General features: G+C 40.4%; 1 protein-coding gene across 1 annotated transcript in view; it reads right to left on the bottom strand.

Annotated features, from left to right (window-relative positions):
* The window catches only part of fhip1aa (FHF complex subunit HOOK interacting protein 1Aa), a 29,156-nt gene extending 5,529 nt beyond the window's left edge, over window positions 1-23,627 (bottom strand). The window contains exons 1-9 of the mRNA XM_080029340.1: window positions 23,444-23,627; window positions 11,966-12,022; window positions 9,994-10,214; window positions 4,376-5,065; window positions 2,448-2,606; window positions 2,248-2,334; window positions 1,545-1,712; window positions 829-908; window positions 376-572 (exon numbers count right to left, since the gene is read on the bottom strand). Of these exons, the coding sequence (XP_079885466.1) occupies window positions 376-572; window positions 829-908; window positions 1,545-1,712; window positions 2,248-2,334; window positions 2,448-2,606; window positions 4,376-5,065; window positions 9,994-10,098 (1,486 nt within the window). The 5' untranslated portion in view covers window positions 10,099-10,214; window positions 11,966-12,022; window positions 23,444-23,627. The remainder of the gene's footprint in view (window positions 1-375; window positions 573-828; window positions 909-1,544; window positions 1,713-2,247; window positions 2,335-2,447; window positions 2,607-4,375; window positions 5,066-9,993; window positions 10,215-11,965; window positions 12,023-23,443) is intronic.
* Window positions 23,628-25,229: the final 1,602 nt, after the last annotated feature.

Genomic DNA, 25,229 nt, shown 5'->3' with positions numbered 1-25,229 from the left:
TTTATTTTTGGTGTGGCAATTCTACTTGGGCAATGAATGACTTTTCATTTTCCTCCGTTATGCTCTATTTCTTCTGTTTGTTTTGACTGAACGCCACTTTATTACTGAGGTCATAACATGCACTCACCCAGACAGGGTTATGAATAGCAAACTCTTTTGGATGACTGCGCCTTTGCAGCCCAATTCAAAGCAACAGAAAAACATCCGACAAAAGCCGACTACAAAAATGGTTGTAAAAGCCAATGGTCTCATTACTCATCATAACTCATGAAAATGATCCCAAAATTGTTTTGTTTAAAAAAAAAAAAAAAAAAAAAAAGCTTTAGTAAACCAGACAAAATGTAAAATGTCCCTTTAGTGTCCTGTCCATCTTACCCATGGCTTTGCTTGGAGTGTCTGGCCCCTTGGAGAAGAGTATGGAGTCCAGCTGTCTGAGGGGTGGGGGGCTGTGGTCTGGTGAGCAGCATGACGGTGTTAATGCCAGGATCTTAGCTGCTGACGTGGAGTAGCAGTCCCTCTCCCTCACCACACGCCTCTGACTCAACATCATGTGATTACAGGGGATCAGGTACCTGGGCACACACACAGGGAACAGAGCCTGTTAGCAGAACCAATGGGTGGTCTCACCAGTGTGTGTGTGACAGATGGCAACACAAGTCTGCACAGTTGGAGGTAGTCAGCTAAGGCTGCTCATGTAGTCAATCAATTAAGATGTACAATACTTCATTGTACGTGTGTGTGTGTGTGTGTGTGTGTGTGTGTGTGTGTGTGTGTGTGTGTGTGTGTGTGTGTGTGTGTGTGTGTGTCTGGAAGGGGTGTTTCACTCACCTCAATACGAGCTGCAGCATTACATCTTCACAGTATAAGCCAATGAGAGTGCGAAAAAGTGCCAGTGACACAGTACCAAGCTAGAGAGTCCAACAGAGAGAGACACAAGCAAACACATGCTAAGAAATTAGCTTTTTCAATTGCACTTTAAAAACAGATTGACATATGGCAAATGTCTAAGTTATTAAAACATCAAAGGTTAAAAAGCAAACAGGAAAATGAAAAAGCTCAAATGTTGACTATTTGCAAGTCCATGTTTAATTTGGCTCATGGTCAAAAATGTGCAAAGCAAACATGTTTTTTTGTATTTTTCCCCTGAGTTGCAGGTGTGTCGAAGCAGACATTTAGCAAATGCTGGAGGGAACTCCCTGAGCCATTTACACAGTCTAACAGTAATGTATGGAAAGAACACATCACTAATTCAAGTTAATGATTCAGTTCAGACAAAATATTTGAACAGGTTCAAACACACACAGAACTGTTTGAAAATGCTGATATCAGGCGCTTTGCTAACAAGAAGATATGTCTCTGCAACAGTCTGTGTGCCTCTGGGGGTGGCTTTTTCTGTAAGTACATGAGTCAAGCTGCATGTGTGTGTGTGTGTGTGTGTGTGTGTGTGTGTGTGTGTGTGTGTGTGTGTGTGTGTGTGTGTGTGTGTGTGTGTGTGTGTGTGTGTGTGTGTGTGTGTGTGTGTGTGTGTGTGTGTGTGTGTGTACCTGGTAGGGGGTGTTGATGCGGCTGACTAGCGTATCTAGAATGTGGACGTTCTCATGTCTGTGCAGCAGGATGAAGGAGAGGAGCGTCTGCAGCAGGGCCGGCTCTGACACACTCCTCAGGAAGAGCTCCAGGTACGCTGTGGTGGTCATCACCTCTTCTAGGGTCAGCTTCACAACAACAGGACAACAGTATGGGGTCAATTTAAACTGTTGATTTATATGCAGAATACAGTAAGGCATTAGGATGTTATCTGGATATTCTTAAATAAGTTATAGTATATGGTAGACTGCTTAATGTATTTCTGTATTTATTTGTATATTAAGCAGACAGAACAATTTGAAGTCTTTTTTATGAATGAAGCTATTGTGTAAAGCTCCATTTGAACAGGGTTAAGTTACAAATATATATATTTTTTTACCAAAATGTTAAACTGTCCCTTTAAGAATCAAATTTTATTTTTTATTAATAATGTCTCATCCAGACACACACATTGCATTTGAAAGTGTGTCACATGATCTTCCAATGAAATATATTCTTGTCACCTCCTGTTATGTGGTAAAAAGGTAAAATCACAACAATATGTATAGTTACTGAGGGGCATGGCACATACTTTATTACTTTAATTTGGTCCATGCTTGTCCAAATGAGGGATAACATTGAGCTAAAATGGAGAAAGAAGGTTGAGTCAGTCAGAGTACCAACCTTGTGTAGAGCTGGTGCCAGGACAGGCACGAGGAAGCCGTTGTAGATGTAGCTCACTAGCTGGTCTCTGATATCAGGGTGAGCCACCTGGGAACAGTCAGTATCAACACACATCAGTCAAGAGGTGCAGTGGAGCAGAGCAGAAGGTTGCAGCCATTGTGTCAATACATTTTTTCCAATGTTGCGGAGCCTGTTTTCACCTGAATGACAGCGTTGCAGAACTCTAGAGAGTTGAGGAACTGTACGAGGGGCGGCATCTGGAGCCAGTCTTCTCTGTGCAGACAGTGCCAGTCCTCATTACCCACCTCCAGTTTAGTGGGCAGAGACGAGTAGAGGCCACTGAGCCCTGTGGCCAGCACCTGTAGGGGAGAGAGAGAGAGAGAGAGAGGGATGTCAAATGTCAAGTAAGATGGTACAGTATTCTAGATAAGGTCAATGGCTGATTTGGGCTTACTATCGATAATGGGTCAGTTTAAGCACAAAAGTCAAAAGTCTTATTAATCCAATATGGCAACCCCTTTATTGATTATGTAAAAGCATGGGAGTAAAAATCGTCCTGCCTTTTGCTGCTGCGACTAGGTTGAGTGTGGTGTCCATAATTACCCTATCATGCAACAGCTGTGTTTTAATTAACACAGGGTTGTCTAAAACGGCCTACTGCATATTGTTCCGTCTTCTGTGTTTTGTTGTATGTGAACTCCACACATTTCTGTGACATTTTGAATGCTATACATGGTGAATATCATAACTGCTAAACATAAGCATGTTAGCATTAGCTACTATAGGGGGGAAAAACACACAATACAAACCCAGTATCGTGTGATATAATGTATAGCCGACAGTCTAATGAAAAATATTCTGACAAAGAGATTTCCAAGAGAGAATATTAGGTGATTCATTAAACATTAATGAGCCAATGTATGGCATAAATTATATATAATATACTGTATATACGCACAGCTTCCCGGCAGTCAGTTTTACTTTTGGCTTCTCGCAGCAGATTTATATTGGTGTTTTACGACTCATAATAATGCAAAACACTTTTATAAATCATATCCTTCCTTTTCCACCTTCTTGATAATGTGATGCAGATGTAAGCAGAGCAGCAGGCTACACATCGGGCCGTCTGCACATGGATTTATGCCTCCTACAGGTCAGCTCCATAAATATTTGAGAAGCAAAGAGTTTTATGGCCCATAACCTCCCCTGTCATAATCCTTATGCTATGGTAATTAGGCCACTAATTAATGCATTAATGTCAACAGACTTCGTCTCACATTACAAACAGTGAGCGTTAATGATTTGAAGTATTTACAAGGGGAGGCTGTCAAACAACATTGGAGTCTTAAGCACCGCAGTCTGATTTATCTGCAAGATGAGTGCATCATTAGTGTTGCATTGATACATTCTCTATAGGATTATCCCTTGTAGCCCAACAGTGGAACCAATTAAATTCACTAAACTGGCATTGAATCAAAAGCTATTTTTCAGAGCAATGTCTGCAAATGCGGGTAAATTACATTATTTACATGGGATTAGCGATAGCTTGCAACCGTGGCATAATCTTATGAATGCCAGACATTTGTGATATTCAGTTCCAGACATGTTTTAGCTTCGCTTCAAGCAGCGTCATAAATTGATCTGCATATCTTTCCCCGATTATGACGCCCAGGGTCAAAGAGAGGTCTGGAATTTTAGAGGAGCTGTGAGATGAAAATAATTAACGATTACTCAATTATTAATTTTGAGATTTTTGGCTATTTTGCTTCCATAACATATCTTCCTTCATACTTAAAAAGGTCCAAAATGTACATTTAGGTATTTATTTGACTATAATTGATCTTTTTACGTCTGTATATTTATTAAACGGCCATTATCTCAACATTAGGTTTCCCCCAATACTAATCTCAACTTCCAAAGAACTAAACTAAACTTTCCACAATCATTCTAAGAGCTATTCTGAAGGTTGAACACATAATAATGAATAAATAAACATGCAGAAAATGCATTTTTAAGACCTATACTTTTCTATGTATAAAAATGAAAAAAGGCTGTATCCGAAAACCTGTTCTGTACGACCACGTGAATGAGATAAAGTTGAATAGGAAATTCCTGATTCTGTACTAACCGGACAGAAGTAGGTGTTCTCCGCGATGTGTTTTGCCACCCTCTCGTTTTCAGCTGACAGAGACATGATGAGCAGCAGTGCGTCTCTGGCCTGCTGGCCCACCGTGCCCTCCCTGTGGATGAAGGGGATGAGCAGGGAGAAGATCAGGAAGTTGGTGGCTCCCTGGTCCTCACTGGTGTGGAAGAAAAGCTCCAATATGGACGGGTCCTTCGCCAGCACGCAACACAGCTGGTTCAACAGTAGCACCAACTCTGCCTCCACCCGAGTCGTGGCTGTACCGGAACATGACGACAGTAGCATCATGAGCGGCCTGAGAATGGGCTTGTGGTGCAGTAAGGGCTGACGCGATTGGCCCACTAGCATCTCGTACATCTTGAGCTGCTCCAGTTTCATGTCGTCAGTGAATTCTCTCCGTAGGCTCCACACAAAGAGACGTTCCATGACATTCTCCATCACCACAAACTCCAGGATGGGCCCCATGGCTCCGGCCTGCCCGCTGCCCTCCTCCATCAGCAGGAACAGCATGTGCTCCACGTAGTTCTGCACGGCACTGGCCTCGTCACCAGGGATAGGCCCAAAACGAGGGCCACTAGAGCCGGACCCGGAGCTGAGGGTGAAGGCACTGAGGGTGGGCAGGCTGGAGCTGCTGCTACCACGAAGGGGGTCATGCTTCTCAAGGATCTTCACCACCTAGAGGGAGAGACAAGAGGGATATTGCTCAAACATAACATATGAAAACCGTTTATGGTTTGATTTGAATGACAAACTTTGCAAAATAACAAGCATAGAATAAAAATCCTTATTTGGTTTTTCATGACTCATCATGACTACGTCTAAATAGGAAGAGACAAGAAGAGAGGTTGTAGAATTAGGCGTCAAAACTAAAGCGTTAAAAGATATCCCTATCTGATTTTGGTGGAAGGTTTCAAGTAAGGGACAACATATTTGATCTAATTATAATGTCAGCAAAGTATAACGTTTTTTCATATGAAACACTTCAGATTAACCCAATTTGTCCCATCTCTTTGTGTGAAGATGAACAAATAAGTAATTTCAAGTAATCCAAATCTTTACAGTGAGTTGGGCCACACATATCAATTCTATACATGACAAACACTGGTCTGGTTAGCTATAAAAAGGAGCAATTAACAGTGTTTTGGAGAACACAAAGTGAACACAAAGATTGACATAAACTCAATCATCGAAATCCAAGGAAGAAGCTAATTGATTTGTGGGATTTAAAAAAAAACTGCTGAATCAGTTTCCGTTGATGTGGACATAAAAGGATCTCCAGCATGTCAATATTATCATTATGTAGACAGCGCCTGTTTACAAGGTGCAATAACAAAAAAACTGATTGATTGCATGTAAAACCATTCCCCTTCTTTCTTGGCAGGTTAGCCACCAACAATAATGTGATGTACAGTAAATAAACCGGCAGCACAGCAGCACTGATAAACTGAGTGTGTGTAGCACAGAGTGAAGAGGTCCTTTGTGTGTATCCACTCCCCTCCCTTGTGTGTCCGCTGCGTAGGAACCAGAGAGTCACAATAAAAAAGGAGCCAGTGTCCCCCGGCCTGCTCCCGCTGCCATGACAATAACTGGCTGAGCACAGGAGAACTGGGCATGGCTGACTGGAACAAGAGGACAGGGTTTAGTAATCCCTGTCTGAGCCCAATGGAGGCCTGGACCAGTGGCATAAGGCTCAGGGATCAAGGCTAGTGCTGGTGCTACCGACATTATACTGTAGTGACGGGAAGGGGGCCAGGTTTTTCAGAATCACTTGATATATTTAATTTACTGGACATATAGAGGAGTCAGCTTAAGCCATAATACTGATGCTGGATCTGTGTCCCTCGTCAGAACATATTATTTCATTTTTTTATGGTTTTAATCTATATATTATGTTTTAGTTTTCATAGAATATTGTATTACTTCAATTATTATTTTCATATTTAGATTGTATTATTTCCAAAACATTTTAAGTAAGGTTGTATTTTTTAATCATCATTATGAATATTTTATTCAATGTTTCTTAACATCTCATCATTTTAACTATTTATATTTTATTGTTTAACGTGCATTGATCTCCGCATCCATTTTTGCTTACTTTCTATTTTGTATTCACTGTAAAGCACTTTGAACTACATTGATTTGTTTTGTAAGGCGCTACATTACCTACATTTTGATTGATTGTCTTAACATGGGTCATGAAGAAAATGTCTAAGACTGAATTAACTTCAAAGATGACTATTTAAATGTTAAGTCCTCAAACAAGCTCTACAACATGAACGTGTATTATTGTTGACGGTGCGTCAGTAGGGTGAAGTAGTGGGAGGTTGGTCAGAGTATAGGCTATGTGCCAGAGGGGCAGTGACTTCAAACTCAAAGTAGCATCATATCACCAGACTCCAACTCCACACTGTCTTTGATCTGGGCAAAACATGTTTTAAAATGTTAGCTGAATCAGTTACAATGTGGAGCACATCCCCAAACTACCCTTGAAGTGAAGATGCTTTAAAAAGGCCACCATAAGGCAGTGTGAATCTGAGTGGGGAAAGTGAGTGTAAAGAATGTGCCTCTTTCTGCTCATTACCACCTGTGTTGTGCCCTTTATTTCTTTATAGGTCCATGGTTGTGCCCTGGAGCACAGCCCTAAAACCCAAACTGCTCCAGTTGAGCTGCTCACGCTGTGCCAACAGAGGTGTGTGTGCAGATGTGTGTAATTCTTTTGATGTACGAGCAAGGCCATGCATACTATTTTACGCAAACATGAAATAATTAGGCAACAAACTGGAGTTACATTTTTGTTGTTGTTGCAAAAGTTGTAAAAAGACATCAATGCCACATGTGCTGATGCTGATCTTTTCTCTAAAAAGTGCCGAAGTTTTATGATGAGTCAGCTTTTGAAGTTGCGGGCTGGATGAATGATTTGACGTGGATCTCATGCATTATTAATAACAGACGACATATGAGATGTCAGGCAGTGACCTGAATCGCCAAATGTTATATGTATATAAAAAAAGAAGAAAAAAAGGTATTAACACTAAAAAGATAAGTCCAAAATATCAGTCTGTCACTTACTTAATATGAAAATTTTAAATGAATATGAAAATATTAAATACAAAACAGATCATCTGAAGGATGGGAGCAGTGGACAAAGCTAATTTAACAGATTGGCCACATCTGTATTTAGTCTGGCCACATCTGTATTTAGTCTGACTTAATCTAATCTTTTGATTTGGTTTGATACAAGACAACTAAAGAATAGTCTGAAGATTTTCTTACGTGTACACTGGGTGGGAGTATTTCCACATTACAACCTTTTTTATGTCTCTAAACAAAAACACATTCATGAATCCTTTGACATTAGCCAGCAATGGAATGACTCAATAACTCCAAGAGCAACAACAGTGACGCGCAACAAGCTGCCCATACTCCACTGTCTGTAGCTACAGATTGTTGGCAGCCACGGCAACTGACAGATCACTTTGCGTGACACAACAAAACACAATGAGCTCTGTGAGGCCTGGAGAGCGGCAGATAACACACAGCAAATGAACATAAACCTCAGTATGCCAGGGAAACAAAGGCAGAGCTTCTTACATGGGGGACAGGGCCAACAATACTTACAACGGGTTCCTCAGATTTCAAGGTTTTCTGAGCTGAAACCAAAGTCAAGGGCACTCTTCTCGCGCTACTGATTAAACTGAGCGTAGAAATACGACTCTGCAGGAGGGAGATCGCGCTGCCAGTTTGTCTAATGCAAAACGAGCTTTAATCTGGAACACGGAGTTCTCATTGTTGTTCTGCTCACAGTCAGTCAGTCAGTCTCTTGTATTTTATATTACAACATCTTGCAATGACAAAAACAGTCAAATCAAGTAGATAGCTATTGATAATCTTTTCAAATGGATACTGATGGGCAGTTATGGAAGATGGTATCCAACAAAATGAAAGCAGATCATTTCAAACTGATCTGAGGTCAAACTGAGGCCTAAATAATCATCAACTGCAAAATTGTGAAAATTCAAAATAACTCTAAATGTTGGAGTTGAAAAGGTTTGCATTAAAAGACCTGGCTTTTTATGCATGTGTTTAAAAAAAAATCAATCTGTCATTTAGCAAAACAAAGTGTACCAACATGTTCAGTGCAAAGTCTTGTCAGTGGTCTGGACTGTACTGTCAAGCAGGCGACGAGTTAGTTTGTATTCACAACACTGACCTCACATAGAACACAGCACTTCCACATTCCATAATGTAAATTCCCCCACTGTGGAACCAATAAAGGAATATCTTATCTTATTATGCTGAATTTACCAACCACATTAACGGATACACTGATCGTAATGGATGTCAGTGGGCTAATACACCTATTTCTCCCTAAATCTTAGGACAAGGCCTGCTTACTAGACCTTACTTAATTTTTCCAGTGAGTAAAATTTCAAAGCATTTCAAAAGTTTAACTCCTGCTTCACTGAAAAAGTTTATTGTCAGTGTCCAATATGCATGTTTTGATATCACACAATCAAAAAAAACAATCTGGAGTCAAAACTCTGCACATACATTATACTTATTCATGATGTTTAAAAATCCAAATGGAGGTACACAAATAAGTAAAACACTGTTTTGGGGAGATTAACAAGGGCTTCAGCATCAGCATTGAAGAACACAACTTTGAACCAAATAACACAGCTAATCCCTACAAGCCGATCTGGCATCAAACTTAATGAAAACATAGAGGAATTCAGCTTCATTTAGCTATGAGCACCACAGTGAGTCTGACCCCATACTGACAAACACAGTGTACACATTAAGCAGCTGACACTTAGTTTCCAACAAACTTTTCTACCCCCTGTGTGTGGGCTGGTTCCATACTTATGTCAGTGTGTCAGTATAATGTTTGTGCATGGCGGTGTGGGAGGAGTATAGGCCTCTCATTCTGCCAGAACCCACAGCAGGGGTGAACAGGGACACACACTACCTCAAAGAGCCAAGAGTCGGAGACAGACGACTTCACACTGCCAAGATTCCCCCGGCCAATAACATTCACTGCAGTTTACTGTTATTGGGACAGGAGCACTTGAGTTTGCCAGTCACTTTCTACTGTCAGTGAGGTAGGGTTACAGTAGAATCTGTGTCTTCATAAAAATAAATCTGTCAGTCTTTGTCTTAGTTAAGAGTGGTGGTTCCCAACCTGGGGGTCAGAATATCTACAGAGAGTCTCAAGATACATCCGAGCATTAACAAGATGATTAACTGGAACACAAATGTATTAATGTATATGATCTTTGATCTCTTTTTGTGAAATACAAGATCGTCTTACCTCTTCAAGCCTCTTAAGAATGACTCAAATGAAACCTTCTAACAAGTCCAAAATCACTCGCTTATAGACTTGAAGCGGCTAGTCTTGCTCTGTCCAAAAGGTCAAAACAAATAGTGACAATTTGCTTCCATTTTATATGCTACAATGTAGTACAATGGCCTGCACTGTAACCAGTCGACTTCCAGAGCGCTCCATGAGTGTCGTTGTTGACATTTTCCTCTAAGTCGTTGTGAAAAAATGTGAAACAATTCCTTTAAGCTGTGCGACTCTTGGTTTAGTGCTAGTGTTTTACCTGGGCCCAGTGGTTCTTGAACACAATCATGCAGGTCTCTGGGTCCACCCCTTTCAGGACCAGGGACTGCCCATCTTGGTTTCCGTTGGCGACCATGGAGGCCATCACGGCGACCGGATCACACGCGGGTTAAACCATGTCATAGGCAGGAGACGGAGGACGTTCCCGAATGTTTACTGGGTGAAACCATAGCGACGGGTGGACCAATAATCACACAGGACCTGAGGATGCAGAAAAAAAGAAAAAAAAAATTGTCACACACAGAGCCATAAAAAAAAATTGTTGCTTCATAGAATAGCAGCACAGATGCAATGATATGACTGGTGGGCGGGTGCAGTGCATTTCTGGCTAGACAGCAGCTATGACAGGCATGCAGGAAAGAGAACAATAACAGGCAAAGTCAGATGAATCATGAATCTTTCTCGTCTCTGGGCTCAAAATGTGTTGCATGCCGCGCTCTGTACTTCGGACCGAGCTGTCAAATTGCTTTGGGAATACCTCAGACGCCCAAGAAGGATTCCTGCCCGGCCCCCTGACATCACTCTCATAACAGGAACATTTTCTTGCATCAGAAAGCGAACAAACGGCAACTGGGTGTGAGCAAGTCTGACTGAATGTAGGGGACTACTTAGGGGGAAAACAAAAAGGAGATTGCTAAGTTTTGTTGATCAGACAGTGCATTTGGTATGTATGTGCTATATTTTCTAGTATGACACATTTTGCAACCTATCAAGGCAAGCGCGGTCTGCATTGCTCATACTGCTTGTTTTTATGAAATATATAATTATATTGAAAATAGCCCAGAGAGGAAAGATTCTCAGGACAGTTCCAACACTCACATTGGTCTGTTGGAAATTTGGAAGATGCTGACTTTTTTCCCCCCAGAAAGGAAGCAAATTGTGGTTTTCATTGGTGGAGGGTAGGCTATAACTGGAAAGATTGATTCTCCCCGAACAAGACAGAAGTTTTCTTTCACAACACTGGGAATAGAATGGGTGTAGGCTTTTTTTTTTTAAAGCAGGACAAATCCAGTGTCTCTCTGCTACACTGTACCATGTCTCCAGATAGACGCCTACACTTCAAGAGGAAGGATGTTAGGATGGGCCTTATCTCCCCATGTTTCCTCTGCTCCCGGACAGTGAATGTTTGTGATGACTATCATCGGAATTTCAAATGATGCCACATGTACGGTACATCAAAATTGTACCGTACAACAGTCACATTTCACACATATACACATTTGAGTTTGCAGTAATGCCAACGTTGTGCACGTACTTGTACTTGGTACAGTGGAGCTTTGAACTGTATGCTAACATCATTCTAACATGCTGTAATGTTTAGAATGTTAGTCATCTTAATTTAGCATGTTAATATTGTTAGCAGGCTAACTATTGCTAAGAAGCAATACCAAAGCACAACAGCGGCTGATGGGAATATTATACATTTTGAAGATCCATCCAATACGTTTACTTTTGGTGGTCCAACCCACTGATCAACATCCATAGCTAAAGAGGACATGACCTGGTTTAAGCCTAGCTGCCTATAGACATTCTCACTACAGAACACAGGATCATATGGACTCAGTCACAACAGGGGGTCAACTGTAAAACACACAGCAGCTGCATGCCAAAACACCAAACCGGAGCCTCTAAGCGCATGCCCATAAAATCTGTCTCTCTCAACCAATCACAGCCAGGCCCCAATTTTTTCAAAATCTGCTTTGCCCCAGTTCTACAGAAACATCCCCACCGACCACAGAGTTTAGGCATAACAAGGAACACACAGTCAAACTTTCACCATCTGCTTTGAGTTAGAGGAGGGTGCCGACCAGTTGGATTCTTGAGAAGGAATGTAAAGGCAGCGTGGAGACTGTGTGTGTGTGTGCGTGTGTGTGTGTGTGTGTGTGTGTGTGTGTGTGTGTGTGTGTGTGTGTGTGTGTGTGTGTGTGTGTGTGTGTGTGTAGGTTTCTTACCTCTGCTGAATCATCTTTTAACAGGGACGGGTTGAAGAAAAGGACTTCATTCTTGTCCTGTTGTCACAAAAAAACGAAACAGAGATTACGTTATGTCAAGAGAGGAGCAGGAAGTGTGTGTCCGTGTGTGAGGGGTGGCGTAGTGGGAAGTGACGGGACATGAGTAAGACGCTCCGAAAAGAAAAACTTGGATGGAGATGGAGAGAAGGAGGTAACAGGGAGGGAGGGAGGGAGGGAGGGAGGCGGAGGGAGGAAAAAAATAAAAAGGGAAAATAGTTTGGGAGAAAGTCTAAAGAAAGGATGACAACAAAATATGAGAGTAAACAAGTATGTTGACACTATTTCTGTAGTAATTTAACATGAATATCCAGTCAAGCTACAGTTCTGAATGGAACAGCTAGCTGAAGTCATTGAGGTCTGCTGTCGGCTTTTCTTTTCTCATTTTATTGTATTTGGGGCACTTACGCAAGCAGTTGTTTAAGTGGATGGCTGATTTTTAAATGAGAATGAATATAAATGTAGGCTATAGGTGCATATTGTGTATAATTGATATGTTCTAGGGCTAGACTTTTTTTTTATTCAATAAACTCAAACTCAACTCAAACATCATGATCTGTCCATGGTGGGAGAATAACACCATTGTTCCCTTTAATTAGTGCTGTGATGTAATTGGCATATTTCTAAACCGTGAGAGCCCCATTCCTCACCAACATTACAACGGCCCTCTACGGCGCTTAGAGCAAGCCATCGTGGGAATAATACCATGTGAAGCAGCAGCCTCAAAATGCCTAAAAAGTGTAATGTCAACACAAGTACCACATAAACTCTCTACTTCCGTTTTGGCTAGTTTAAAAAAAAAAGTGCCATGTTCTTGGGGGAAAAGGCAATCTTTCATAAAAAGTGTGATGCTGTGTAAACAGAGAGGGTGAGAGCGAGGCAGATGGAGATGTGTGTGTGTGGGTAAGTGTGCTAAAGAGTCATCATCAAACCCACGCTTTGTTTTTCAGCCTGGTTCTGTGCTTTGCAGTGAGTGAACATATGGATAATGTAGCCTACATTCCCCAGGCAGGGCATTACAGAGGCCTCCAAAAGAGCTTTATATTACACTCACTGTGAGTGGAATTCAGATATTGATTAAAAGCTGACCTGCTCTACCAACTGAGCCTGAAAGTTAACTTAATTTTCCAATTAAAAGGCGTGACAGCAGGCTTTACAAACCGTTGCCATGATGGCACGCGATCATCAGCTGCTGACTGCCAAAGCCCACGGAACTCTTGCCATATTTGAATCCTTGACAACTGGAGTGATAACGGGGCTGTGTAATCATACCTCCTGTGTGAGCAGTGAAACACTGATGGAGAATGGTTTAACATCATAAATGATTTAACCAGGAACAAGTGGCTCAGTATCATTAGAAAAGTAAACCTTTCATTTGATTTGAGCTTGTTACAGATTAGAAAGAGACAATATAACATTTTATGTCACAAAGATCCTGGCCAAAATAATCACGATTCACGATATTATCCCAGTATTCATCAGCCATTTTAAGAGTAATTTGAAGATCAAATATTAGGGTTTTGGAATGACTAGAAAAAATGCAGCGCCCCCTTGAGGCAAATACAAAATCAATCAGGAAATCAATATTGGACTGTGTGTGTGGCAAGCTAGGCAGCTTACTGAAGCCACACTGAAGAAAATATTCATGATTAACCCACTAATGGAAATTCACCACGATCAACAACATATCATGGTTGCTGTATACAAATCTTATATTGTCAAATTCCTATTGTAGATATATTGGTGCATGCTGGTCGATAAGTAGAAGGAAATTGCAGCAGAAAAGAATGCCAAGGATACTTAAAAGGTTATTTAAAACCATTGTCTTTATTAAGTAGTTTGCCCACCATTGAACAGTCAAGTTTATTTTTCATGGACTCTAATACAAGTATTTCTGAAGGTTTTAAAAGGTTTTTCTTGTTGTTTTTTTGTCCTGTTAATTTTTGGTGGTACAATAAACATCAAGATTAAGCCCGATTAAAGCTGTGATTAACTGCTCTCAGACAACAATACAGTGGCAGCAACTCCTCTCAAATATGCTCCACACACATCATGGTACAGTAAAAGTTCTGTATTGAACTATGAGCCAAATAATTCAAGATTTGGATTTGCCAACTCAATATACAGTCAAGTGCGAAAGTTTGTGAACCCCTTGAGCCTTTTGGAATTTTATTTATTTTAACCATTATTAATTCATTTTTATCAATACCAGTATTTTTTATATGAAATAACAGATGTTTGTTTATCAATTCAACATTTTTATTTTCCAGAAATCAATTGTTAAAACAGATAAAACAAATTATTTGACGAATGTTGTATGTGCAAAAGTTTGTGAACCCTGAGCTGAATTGCTTAAATCGAGCAAGGTAAACACAATCAGGTTGGCCAAATTGGTTGATGAAATAGACCAATGTAATGAGAGATCTTTAGGAAAGAAATTGGGCGGCACTAGATAAAACAGAGATAAAACCAGGTCAGTTTAGGCTCACCAAAGTGAACCCATACAGGTCAGACATGCTAAAAGGGAAACAAATCTCAGAGGATCTCAGGAATAGAGTTTTGATGTTACACATTTGTCTGGGGACAGTTATAAATTCATAAAAAAAAATTTGAGCTCAATCGGTCCACCGTGAGGCAAATCATCTACAAATGGAGAGCTTTAAGAGTGACTTAACATCTGCCTAGAAGTGGACTTCCTTCAAAAATATCCTCAAGCGCCACAAGAAAAGTGATTTTTCAGGTAAAAGCCAACCCAAACATTACACCTGGAGATTTGCAGACAATTTGAAACCACCATTATTCACTTGGGAGAAGGTTCTCTAGGTGGTAGGCAGAATTGCGTTTTTGCCCAAACATGGCGGTTTTGGTTATGACCAAACAGTTCAATTTTTGACTAATCTGTCCACAGAATAAGACTTCAGGTATCTCCAGGTGCTCTCTGGCAAAGTTGTGACAAGCAGTTTTGTTCTTTTTTGAGAGCAGAGGCTTCTTCAGCAACCATCCCATGAAAGCCATGTTGACTGAGTTTTCTTCTTATTGTGGAACCATGCACATCTGTCCCAGATGCTGCAAGAGAGGTCTGCAAATCACCAGATGTAATGTTTGGGTTGGCTTTTAACTGAAAAATCACTTATCTTGTGGCGCTTGTGGATATTTTTGAAGGAAGTCCACTTCTAGGCAGATGTTCAGTCACTCTTAAAGCTCTTCATTTGTAGATGATTTGCCTCACGGTGGACCGATGGAGCTCAAACTTTTTTTAAAATAATTTATAGCTGTCCCCAGACAAATGTGCAGCATCACAACTCTATTCCTGAGATCCTCTGAGATTGTTTCCCCTTTTAGCATGTCTGACCTGTATGGGTTCACTTTGGTGAGCCTAAACTGACCTGGTTTTATCTCTGTTTTATCTAGTGCCGCCCAATTTCTTCCCTAAAGATCTCTCACTACATTGGTCCATTTCATGACTCAATTTGGCCCATCTGATTGTGTTTACCTGCTCCATTTAAGCAATGCAGCTCAGGGTTCACAAACTTTTGCACATACAACATTCGTCAAATAATTTGTTTTATCTGTTTTAACAATTGATTTCTGGAAAAGAAAAATGTTGAATTGATAAACAAACATCTGTTATTTCATATAAAAAATACTGGTATTGATAAAAATGAATTAATGATGGTTACAATAAATAAAATTCCAAAATGTTCAAGGGGTTCACAAACTTTCGCACTTGACTGTACGCCACGACTGAGTACCGACATCTTATAATACTCTGAACAATCCCATGAGGGTCCTACAAGTTGCTGTTTTCCAGAACAACAAAGGCAAACCCTTGTTTTTTAAAGACTGAAATAATGTGCTCTTTCAGCTAATCTCATAAAAGGCCAATTACTGAAAGCCGGGACCTACATTGTGCTCTCATTTACAGTGTACCTGCTGTCATATGTTGAAACTCGGAGGGAGAGCCCACAGCTACACACAAGACACTGCTCTACTTGCCAAAAATAAACCTGAAATTACAGTAGAGCCAGAAATGGGACACGCCGAGAGAGCACATGTCAAAATATAGGTTGTTGAAAATACAGTATGTCCTCAGAGTAAAACGAAGAGCTGGTTTCTGAGATCGTTTCTTGAGATCTGAGTGTTTGTTTACATGAAAATGCAGTGTTGTTGTTGTGTGTGTGTGTGTGTGTGTGTGTGTGTGTGTGTGTGTATATCTTGTCTGTTTACAAGTTCAAACGGCGGGCGCAGCAGCAGCAGTCCTGTTGCTACACACCGGATTCTCCTGTAATTTCCGATTATCCAATCATGGCAATTTTGATAATTACACGTATTTCTTCTCCACAGTCAGAGAAACGACATACAGAGCGGAGCAGGCAAATCCAGACTGGGATTTCACTCAGAGCAAATGCAGTAAGTAAGCTATAGACACTAAATATACTCTATTCATATCCTACAGGAGAGGGCATTAGACATCAACAGGGTCAGAAACACAATAATATAACGTCATTCTCCGAGTGAAATTTTGTAAAATAATGTATTCATTCTTTTATAAACAAGTGCAGTTGTTGAGGACTTTTGATTATACCCACAATGATTCCAAATGTCATTAAAAACCAGCATCTGCAACTTTAACATTTTTGAAGAAACTGGAAATTGTTTTCTGTGTTTCAGCATCTTTTTTCTTTTAAATCTTACTGAACAAACCCGTTTCCAACATGACACGAGAGAAAATACATGACTCATCAAATCTACATAGTGACCGTTGCCATGTTATTTAAATAAGAATGAGCTTTGATGCACTGAATATATTTCCCTCTCCTTCTTTTGACCGGTTTTCGCTTTGATTTATGCCTTGATGTTGGACCATGATTGAAGGCCGTACAAGCCAGGCATTGACTCAAACCAACAGTCATAAACTCAGTTATCCGCTTTTTGCAAATTACACAATATAAAAATGGCTTAAAAGTACACTTTATAGTTGCCAAACCTACAGCAATTTGAAGTTGACGAACATCCAAGCCCTCACATGTCTGAGAATTTATCTTTCTTGTCGACGCCTACATTTACTCCTGTCGGTCTTACTTGACGCTGAACAGACCAGAAAGTTAAGCCCACACTAAAATTTGAATGTTCTCAAATGAAATTGATATAACAATAAAATCAGAACTGTGACAAATTCAAATAGAATTCCCTTGTCTTATGTAAAAACTAAACGACTAAGCACAATGCACGATTACTCAAAGCTTTGCCTGGTTCCTGTACACTTGCTGTGTAAGGTTCCCAATAATGTCCTTGGCAGCGTAAAATCCTTTCCTCCAGATGACTGCAAATTAATTGTTTGGCTCATCCCTCTGAACAATGAATATGATTATAGCCAGGGGTTGTTACAAACTAGCCATTTTTGCTGAAACGTGTAATGGCTTTACTACATTGCCAACTACAAAAACGTTGCGTCGGTTCAAGCAACTATTTATTATCCCTACACGGATACAGCTGGAAACTAGAAATGTCCAATTCTATTCAGTTGGAATACATGGTTTCACAAATAGTGTTGCATAAAGAGCAAGAGGCACCTGTCTCCCCACTCCCAAGGTAAACATGACGACAAAGTGAGAACCCGAGCTCAGCTATTGTGTTGCACCTATGTGTGTAGGAGTTTTAGTGGAAGGGAAAAAAGAGAGAGATAGAGAGAGAGAGATATAAAGCCCCAGGAGAAAAAACGCAGTGTAAACATGAAAACAAAATGCTGGCCTCTATGGAGTTTGTCTTTTTTTTCTGAGTTGGTTTCTGTCATTGTCAGCTTCCTGACATCCCACAGGTTATAATGCACACAGGCGTGGCATGGACAAATAGCTTTGAAGGCCAGACACACCCTTCACTCAGACTAAAGATCATCTATCTAGCTAAACAGGAGTGTTAAACCTGATAATGAACAGTCAGAGTAGGGACTGTATATAAACTATTCTAAACTATTTTATAATCTTCCCTTTTGTCTTGGGTAAGGCATTTCGGGTGCTAGATAGTGAACTGTAATCTCCAGCAGACCGAAGAAAAGTCTGGAAAAGAGTTTCATTTCAAGGAAGTGCTCAGCTCACAGTGGAGAAATGTACTATAAGCCAGGTAGTGGTCATGGCGACGCAGTGACAGACAGCCCCATTAAAGCGATAGCAGCTTTTGAAATATTCAGAGACTACAGGTGAAGTCACTGAAGGGTCAGATAGAGCCTGGTCTGAATATTTATAGTCGTCACCATCCTCCAATCAGCAACACTGCAGGAGGGGGAAAATCCATTAATTTTCTTATGTACGTCTCCATTATTCTCTTTAGCCAGCGGGGCAGTGACCACTGTGTGGGACCATTTATCTTTAGGAGACAGATTTACACATTCAGAGCAAATTCCAGATATAAAACGGACACAAGAAGGGTCATAATCCAGCTATTGTCAATTTTGTCTTTTAAATGTCATATAAAGGAGAGTGAATATTGGACTAATCTGCAACACAACTCCAAATAAAGTGTACATAAGAAACTGCTATGAAGAAGGCTGTAACAACAATGCAAGTCTGGCACAAACTTCATCTCAAAAAGCCAGGGAAATACAGGTTATGATATAATCTTTAAAAAAAAAACTGTCTTGCTCCACTGCAGCGCTCAAGAGCAGTCATCAATAAAGGTAGGGCAGCATCTCTCAAATCAACAGAACTGGTTTTCCTTGAGCAACAGTAGTCAAAAATGCAAGTTTTTGTGACATGCTTTGGAAAAAAAAGTGAATGTATGAGATGTTTAAAGAGAATTTCAATGAAAGGTTCAAATTCCTCTCCAATGAATTTGTATGATACATAAATCCTAATCCGTATGAACTATCCATACAAATCTTGTCATGGTTTGCTTCTAAACACCACAGCACACGGCCAACAGGTGTTATAAAAATATCTGTGACTAGCTTACGGGATAAGACTATATAAGCAAATCTATGTGTCACTTCTGTGGATTTGAACATGACCATGAACGCAAAAAGGGTGTTGGCTGTTCGATTCACGTCGAAACTGGTTCCAGCAACTATACTTCCTACTATACTGTATATATTAATCAGAGATCACAAGAACATATTCATTAACATGTCCAAACAGACACCCAGCTGCTAAATCTAGCCGGGAGGAGAGAAGAGGAGTAGAGGAACAAACGGAGGGGGGAATATACACCAGTCCAAAAGCTATAGATGTATAAATGAAGTAGATACAGACTTGAAGAAGAGAGCCAACAAGAGGGTACAAGAGCCCTTATATACCCCATGGTGAAGATCAAAAACATGGCCAACTGCACATGCTGCGACTTTCTTGAAAGAGGGTTTAACCAGAGATAAGATCTAGAAAGGGAGTAGAGACATTACCCTGATTCCTGCCACTGATATTGGCAACATGTGATGTCATCCTTCAACCTGTGTATTAGAATCTGCCTTTATATCCCGAAGTGCATATTAAGTCAATTATAACATATTATGTCAATTATAACGCAAATGTTACTGAGGAAATGAATTCAGTGACCTCAATAACTTCCGTCTTGCTCTCTGATACTTTAAACCACAGAGGACACGACACGTTTTTGTTGGTTTTCTCCACCCTCATGGTCTAAATGACCACATTGTATGTACACAATGTGGGCCGGGTGACATCATTCCTACTATCGTGTTAGTATGGAGCCTATCTGCCTATCCCTACACTACAATAGGCTTCTGTCAAGAGATAAGAATGCAGCGTGGGTATATATCCTCTCCATCTCTACTACTGCTACTTCCTCTGTGGCTCGTTTGCATCACGTCTCGCTCGGCGATAAAACCAAGCCGATGTTTGCATGTGGAATGGGAGAAGGACAGGAGATACAGCGTGTCTGTGAAGTTCAGCAGATATGTATCAGAGAGACGAGAGAGAGAGAGAGCCAGCTGGATGAAAAGAGACATGAAATCAAGTCCTTTTGAAAAGCTATGATATGAGAGCTGAGTCAAAAACATTGAGGTTGTTTTTTTAAAAGGGCATACAGAGCATACCAAAGTGCCTGGCTCATCTGTGTCAAAACAAATGTTTGTGTTTGGTTGACTGAACTTATTTTTGTCACCCTCTAAGGATGAACTCATTTAGTTAAGTAGCTGTGCATCGGGCTCTGGTGCGGCTTTATGACCCACTTGCTATACATTCTCCCTTTGCTTAGACAAATCAAGACTGGAAATGTAGCAATATATCCACAGTCGAGGTATTGAACGTTTTCTTGACATGAAATCTCGAGTCCTCTAGGACCGCGACCGAGTCAAGACCAAGACCTTTAAAAAAAAACAGTCTTAAGTACTACAACACTAAGTGGCTGCACACGTCCCCTATGTGAAGACCACTCATGAATTATAAAGAAGAGATGCAAACTAATGTATACATTGTTGGCTCTTTGAAAAAAGGTAGTATGATGTTTATTGTGGCCTCTTAAACATCATACACAATAAGGTTTTACTTTATGTCAGTGACTGGCTTTCATATGTCAAAAACGGAAGGCTCTTTAAACAGAACAACAGAAGTGGTTCGACCTGATTCCATTACGACCTCTATTCTTTTCACAATACTCTGAAGAAAAGACACCGCAGGGAGTTTTCAGGAGGGTATTGAAGGTCATTCTTTGTACTAAACTGGAACACAGGTTAGCCATTCTCCCAGATGCTATAAGGAATGGTCGTCTTTTTTCAATAAATTACTTATATTTCTATGGCATTTTGAAATATAATTGCACGCAAGAATCTTCCTCTAAATCTACAACTTGTAATTTGTTTGCACTTCTGCACAATATAAACAAGATACAACATGCTAATGAGTTAGCTTCGGAAGTGTATTTTTCAATTTTTTTTTTTTGTGTATCATGGTTTTATGCTTATCCCTAACCCTAAACTAATCACTTTCGAAACACACACAAGAGCAGTATATCAACCCTCTCATCTAACTCTCGGAAAAAAAAGCCAAAGTGAGTTTTGACCAACATTTTTTTTACGAATAAGCTACATAGCCTTTCATGATGTCTTGTAACTTATCAGGGTCAGCGTGGTGGACACGAGCAGGTAAAGTCAGGCTAATCCCAAACATGGGACAAAGCTTAGCTGGCTGTGTGTGTGTGGTGGGGAAGGGGACACACACACACACACACACACAAACACAAACACACACACACAAACACAAACACACACACAGTCTACGGCACCTACTGTATTCAAATTTTCCAACACTTCTGCCAAACCTATCCTGCATTTGACTATCTTAGAGAAAAAAAAAAATTTCCTCCAGCATCTCATTGCAAAAATGGACGATACAAGCACAAGTTAACTTTCTATTGCCAACTTATTTTTAGCAAATAAAAAAGCTTAACTCTAAAAACACTACTTCACCCTACAATCAGTAACATTGTGTTCAGGCCGCAGCAACAAGCAAGGTGAAGCCAATCCGATCCCAATTACAAACTTGTGACCTGAACCCATACGTCTAATCACATTAGTATGACCATTATTCACAGCGGTCTAGCATGCTGCAATGGAGAATCACATCAACAGAGTTCCTGTGTGTGTGTGACTATCTTGGCTGTAGTTCTGGACACCAAACATGCCTCTAACTCTTTTATATACAGTCATGAGAATATACATGAGACTCAAGTCCCCTTCTGAAGATCACTAGTAATCACACAGATGACTGATTAGCCACACATTCTTCTCATTCCTCAGAAAGCTCAAACAAACTTCCCTTCCCCTTGCTGCTGGTCAGAATTCAAGTTCAACCTATTCATGTTAGGAACGACGTTATGAAAAGTGGGATCATTTTTGCTGTAGTCTCTGCTGTGGAAGTTGAACTGATCAGGAAGCACAGACCTGCAGCATGCAACCAATTATTAACAAACAGAGACCAGATTGAACACATTGAGACAGCAACAGAGGAGTTTTTCCTTCTATAAAAACAGCCCCCTGCATATGTTCAGCTTTGTTCAAAACGACCAAGTCAAAATTAACTGCTTCCATACACAATCATGAAAACATCATCACTTCACCTCCTTTATAGCAACACACATTTTTCAATTTCTATTTTTAAAGAGGTCAGAAAACAGTAGGATGCCTCTACAAGGGTCAATATAGCTTTGGTTGGAATACTGTACTATTTTGTTGTGTAAGAAAAGGCAATGATCGATAATAAACAAGCATGGGTTTTTCCAATGTGGAAAAAAATGCTCTGGTACCACAACTAAAGGATTTGATGCTTTATATATATTGTTTAATATCTCATAGTGTGTAGGCAAAATATATTTGGGTTCTGAACTGTTCATTCAACTATTTCAACAGGTGATCTAGGGGCCTTGGGAAATAGCCATTTAAATGTTTTTCTCTATGATTGGTGATTTTAATATACAAAACAGTGTCAATAAGACCTTTTAACATACTTTTGAAATATTAGACTAACTTAGAAAACAGAAATACAAACAAACAAAATACTAATAAATCATAGTATGAAGAAGCTCCCCTGACTATGTATTTCTCATAAAGAAAAACTGCCTCAAAGCTCAGTGTACATCAGCTGATTGTGACCCACATTGATTTGGCACGAGAACACCTGTAGAGTTATGACACTCGCACAAGAAGGCCAGGCTATGATGAAACATTCATGTCTGCAGGTAACTCAACACCACCTGTGTTCTGCCTCCCAAACAATGGACATCTGAGTTCAATGCTCGGTCGGGACATAGACAGGAGGCACTGGAAGCTTAAAATCACTACAGGTAGGTAGGCTACTGGGTGGGCTTCTGTTACAAAAGGGCTGTGGTCTAGTCCTACAATAACTTTGCTAGAAGCTAAAAACAACCGCACGTGGATCGCAGTAAGATATATTTCAAGGAATGACGCTGTGTGAGCATGTGCAAGATTATGAAACCAGATCCATTTTGGATAACATGTTGTTATGAAGCAGTGACTGGTTTATTGACTGAGGTTGCAAAAATGTGAGCCATGATTAGAGTAAAGGGTGGGTCTACTTTGACTTCTGTCTCCATAGTGAGGACACAGCAGTTAAACAGTGGGGGAAAATAACGCACTTTAGTTTTCCTAATTTTTAACTTTACATTAATGAAACAAGTAGCCTAGAAGTGTATTAACAGGGAATACCCTAATGTAAACAGTACCGGAGAACCACACACTTTTGAGATACCCAAGCCTCCCTCCTTTCCACCCACCCGCACATGTCAATCACAACCCCGCAACTGTCACACACACAAAAAGCAAAACACAAGCGCACACATTGTCCAACAACAGCAGAACTGTCACCGCCATGTTATAATGTAACAGGTCAGTTAAAGGGGGGGAAACATGTGAACAAAACCAACTGTTGTCTTTTCGAGCTTTTCTTTCTCTCTTACCGTTGGACGGAAAAAGCGCACAGCAGCAGTTTGAGCGACGATCAGCTCCAGATAATCCGATATGTTCTTCTCAGTAAGAATGGAAATTACCGAACAGTTCAGCTCACAAACTCGCCTCTTTCATTAAAAGCACGGTGGAGGTTATGTTAGTGTTAACCCGAGCTACTTAACCTGCTTCGCGACGTAGCACACACACACATAGGTGAAACCGCACTAATCCTCATTTGAACGCTCCTCCCACTCAGCTGGGCCCACGTCCACGGCACGGGTGGAGAGTTTCATGTGTGTTTTCGTCATTTTCTATTCCCCATAGAGTCCCCTTATGACAAATAAACATGTGAGAGAGTACCATGCGTGTGTAAAAGAAAGTGGGATAAGGTATAGACTTTTATTTTTTTAAATACAATTTTCAAAGATCCCCATATCCAAAAACCTTTTTATTTGGATGAGAATTGCAGAATTGTATTGCCGTTTCTCAAGATCAACATATTATACATGATTTTATTCAGGACACATATTAAGGACCGTTTAATTGTATTATACATTACATTATGTAACTTTTATCAGGAAGACTTCAAAATAATGCGATTAGATCATAGCCTACAGATTTAGATATTTGCGATATGTCGCCACCTGTTGGACAAAAATAGTGTGACACTGACAGGATCAAATAACAGCTGCGTGACTGTTTAAATTCTTCATCTTATATAAGACGCTTTTTCTCTGCAAATGAGTCTTCTTTTCTTTTCTATTCTATTTTAGAAATTAAGATGTGATACTTCTCTTTGATCAGCTTCTCTTATTCCCATGTCGTTGCGGTTGTTGCTGATCCAGATTGGAATTTTCCTCTCCAGGCTACAAAGACGACCAAGTCTGTAGCGACATCTAGTGGAATTTAAGTGGAATTGCAATTTTCCCTCAAGTCGTGCTCCAAGCAGCCTAGTCCAGTCTATCCAGATCAAGCATTAATGCAGATGACTAGAGATTCAGATCTTTTGAATCAAAGTCGAAGTAGCAATATATACATACATTAGGCCTATATAAAAAGTGTAAGTATAGTGTGTCAAAAGTAAATTCACTATGTTACCAGTGCAGAACTGGTAGCATCCAAATGTAGCCTACCAAAATTACAAGCAGCCTACACCGTTATGGAGAATAGCTCATTTTAGAATAATGAACATTGTATGTTTAATGCATTATGACTATGCATTAATGGTGTTTTAATGTTGCAGCTGACAAGGTGGATCTAATTTCATCTGATTCAATGATACTTTAAAGTATTCCCTCAAAATAGCCTACCATCCCATAACAAACCAACCATATTTTTAAATATCCCCAAAAAATTCATATCTGCTTTTGTTTGAAAATATTTAGCCATTAGCTCGCTAAAAGGGATGCTTGCTTCGACCGTGTTGCCTACATTCCCACACGCAAAAGTGTGTGTGTGTGTGTGTGTGTGTGTGTGTGTGTGTGTGTGTGTGTGTGTGTGTGTGTGTGTGTGTGTGTGTGTGTGTGTGTGTGTGTGTGTGTGTGTGTGTGTGTGTGTGTGTGTGTGTGTGTGTGTGTGTGTGTGTGTGTGTGTGTGTGTGTGTGTGTGTGTGTGTGTGTGTGTGTGTTGCCTGTTGCCTGTTTGGGGTCCTGTGACCGTGAGTGGCACCACCTCCATCCACCGCAGTGGGCAGGACACACCGACTGAGCCCTCCGGTGGACGGGACAGTAACCCGTGTTTTTAACGACCGATGATCCAGCGGCGTTTCTAACACGGGATCTCTTGTGTCATATTTTA

The sequence above is a fragment of the Ammodytes marinus genome, assembly GCF_949987685.1.
Source record: "Ammodytes marinus genome assembly, chromosome: 6".
Taxonomy (NCBI): domain Eukaryota; kingdom Metazoa; phylum Chordata; class Actinopteri; order Uranoscopiformes; family Ammodytidae; genus Ammodytes; species Ammodytes marinus.
This window is presented reverse-complemented; position numbering and strand designations above follow the sequence as displayed.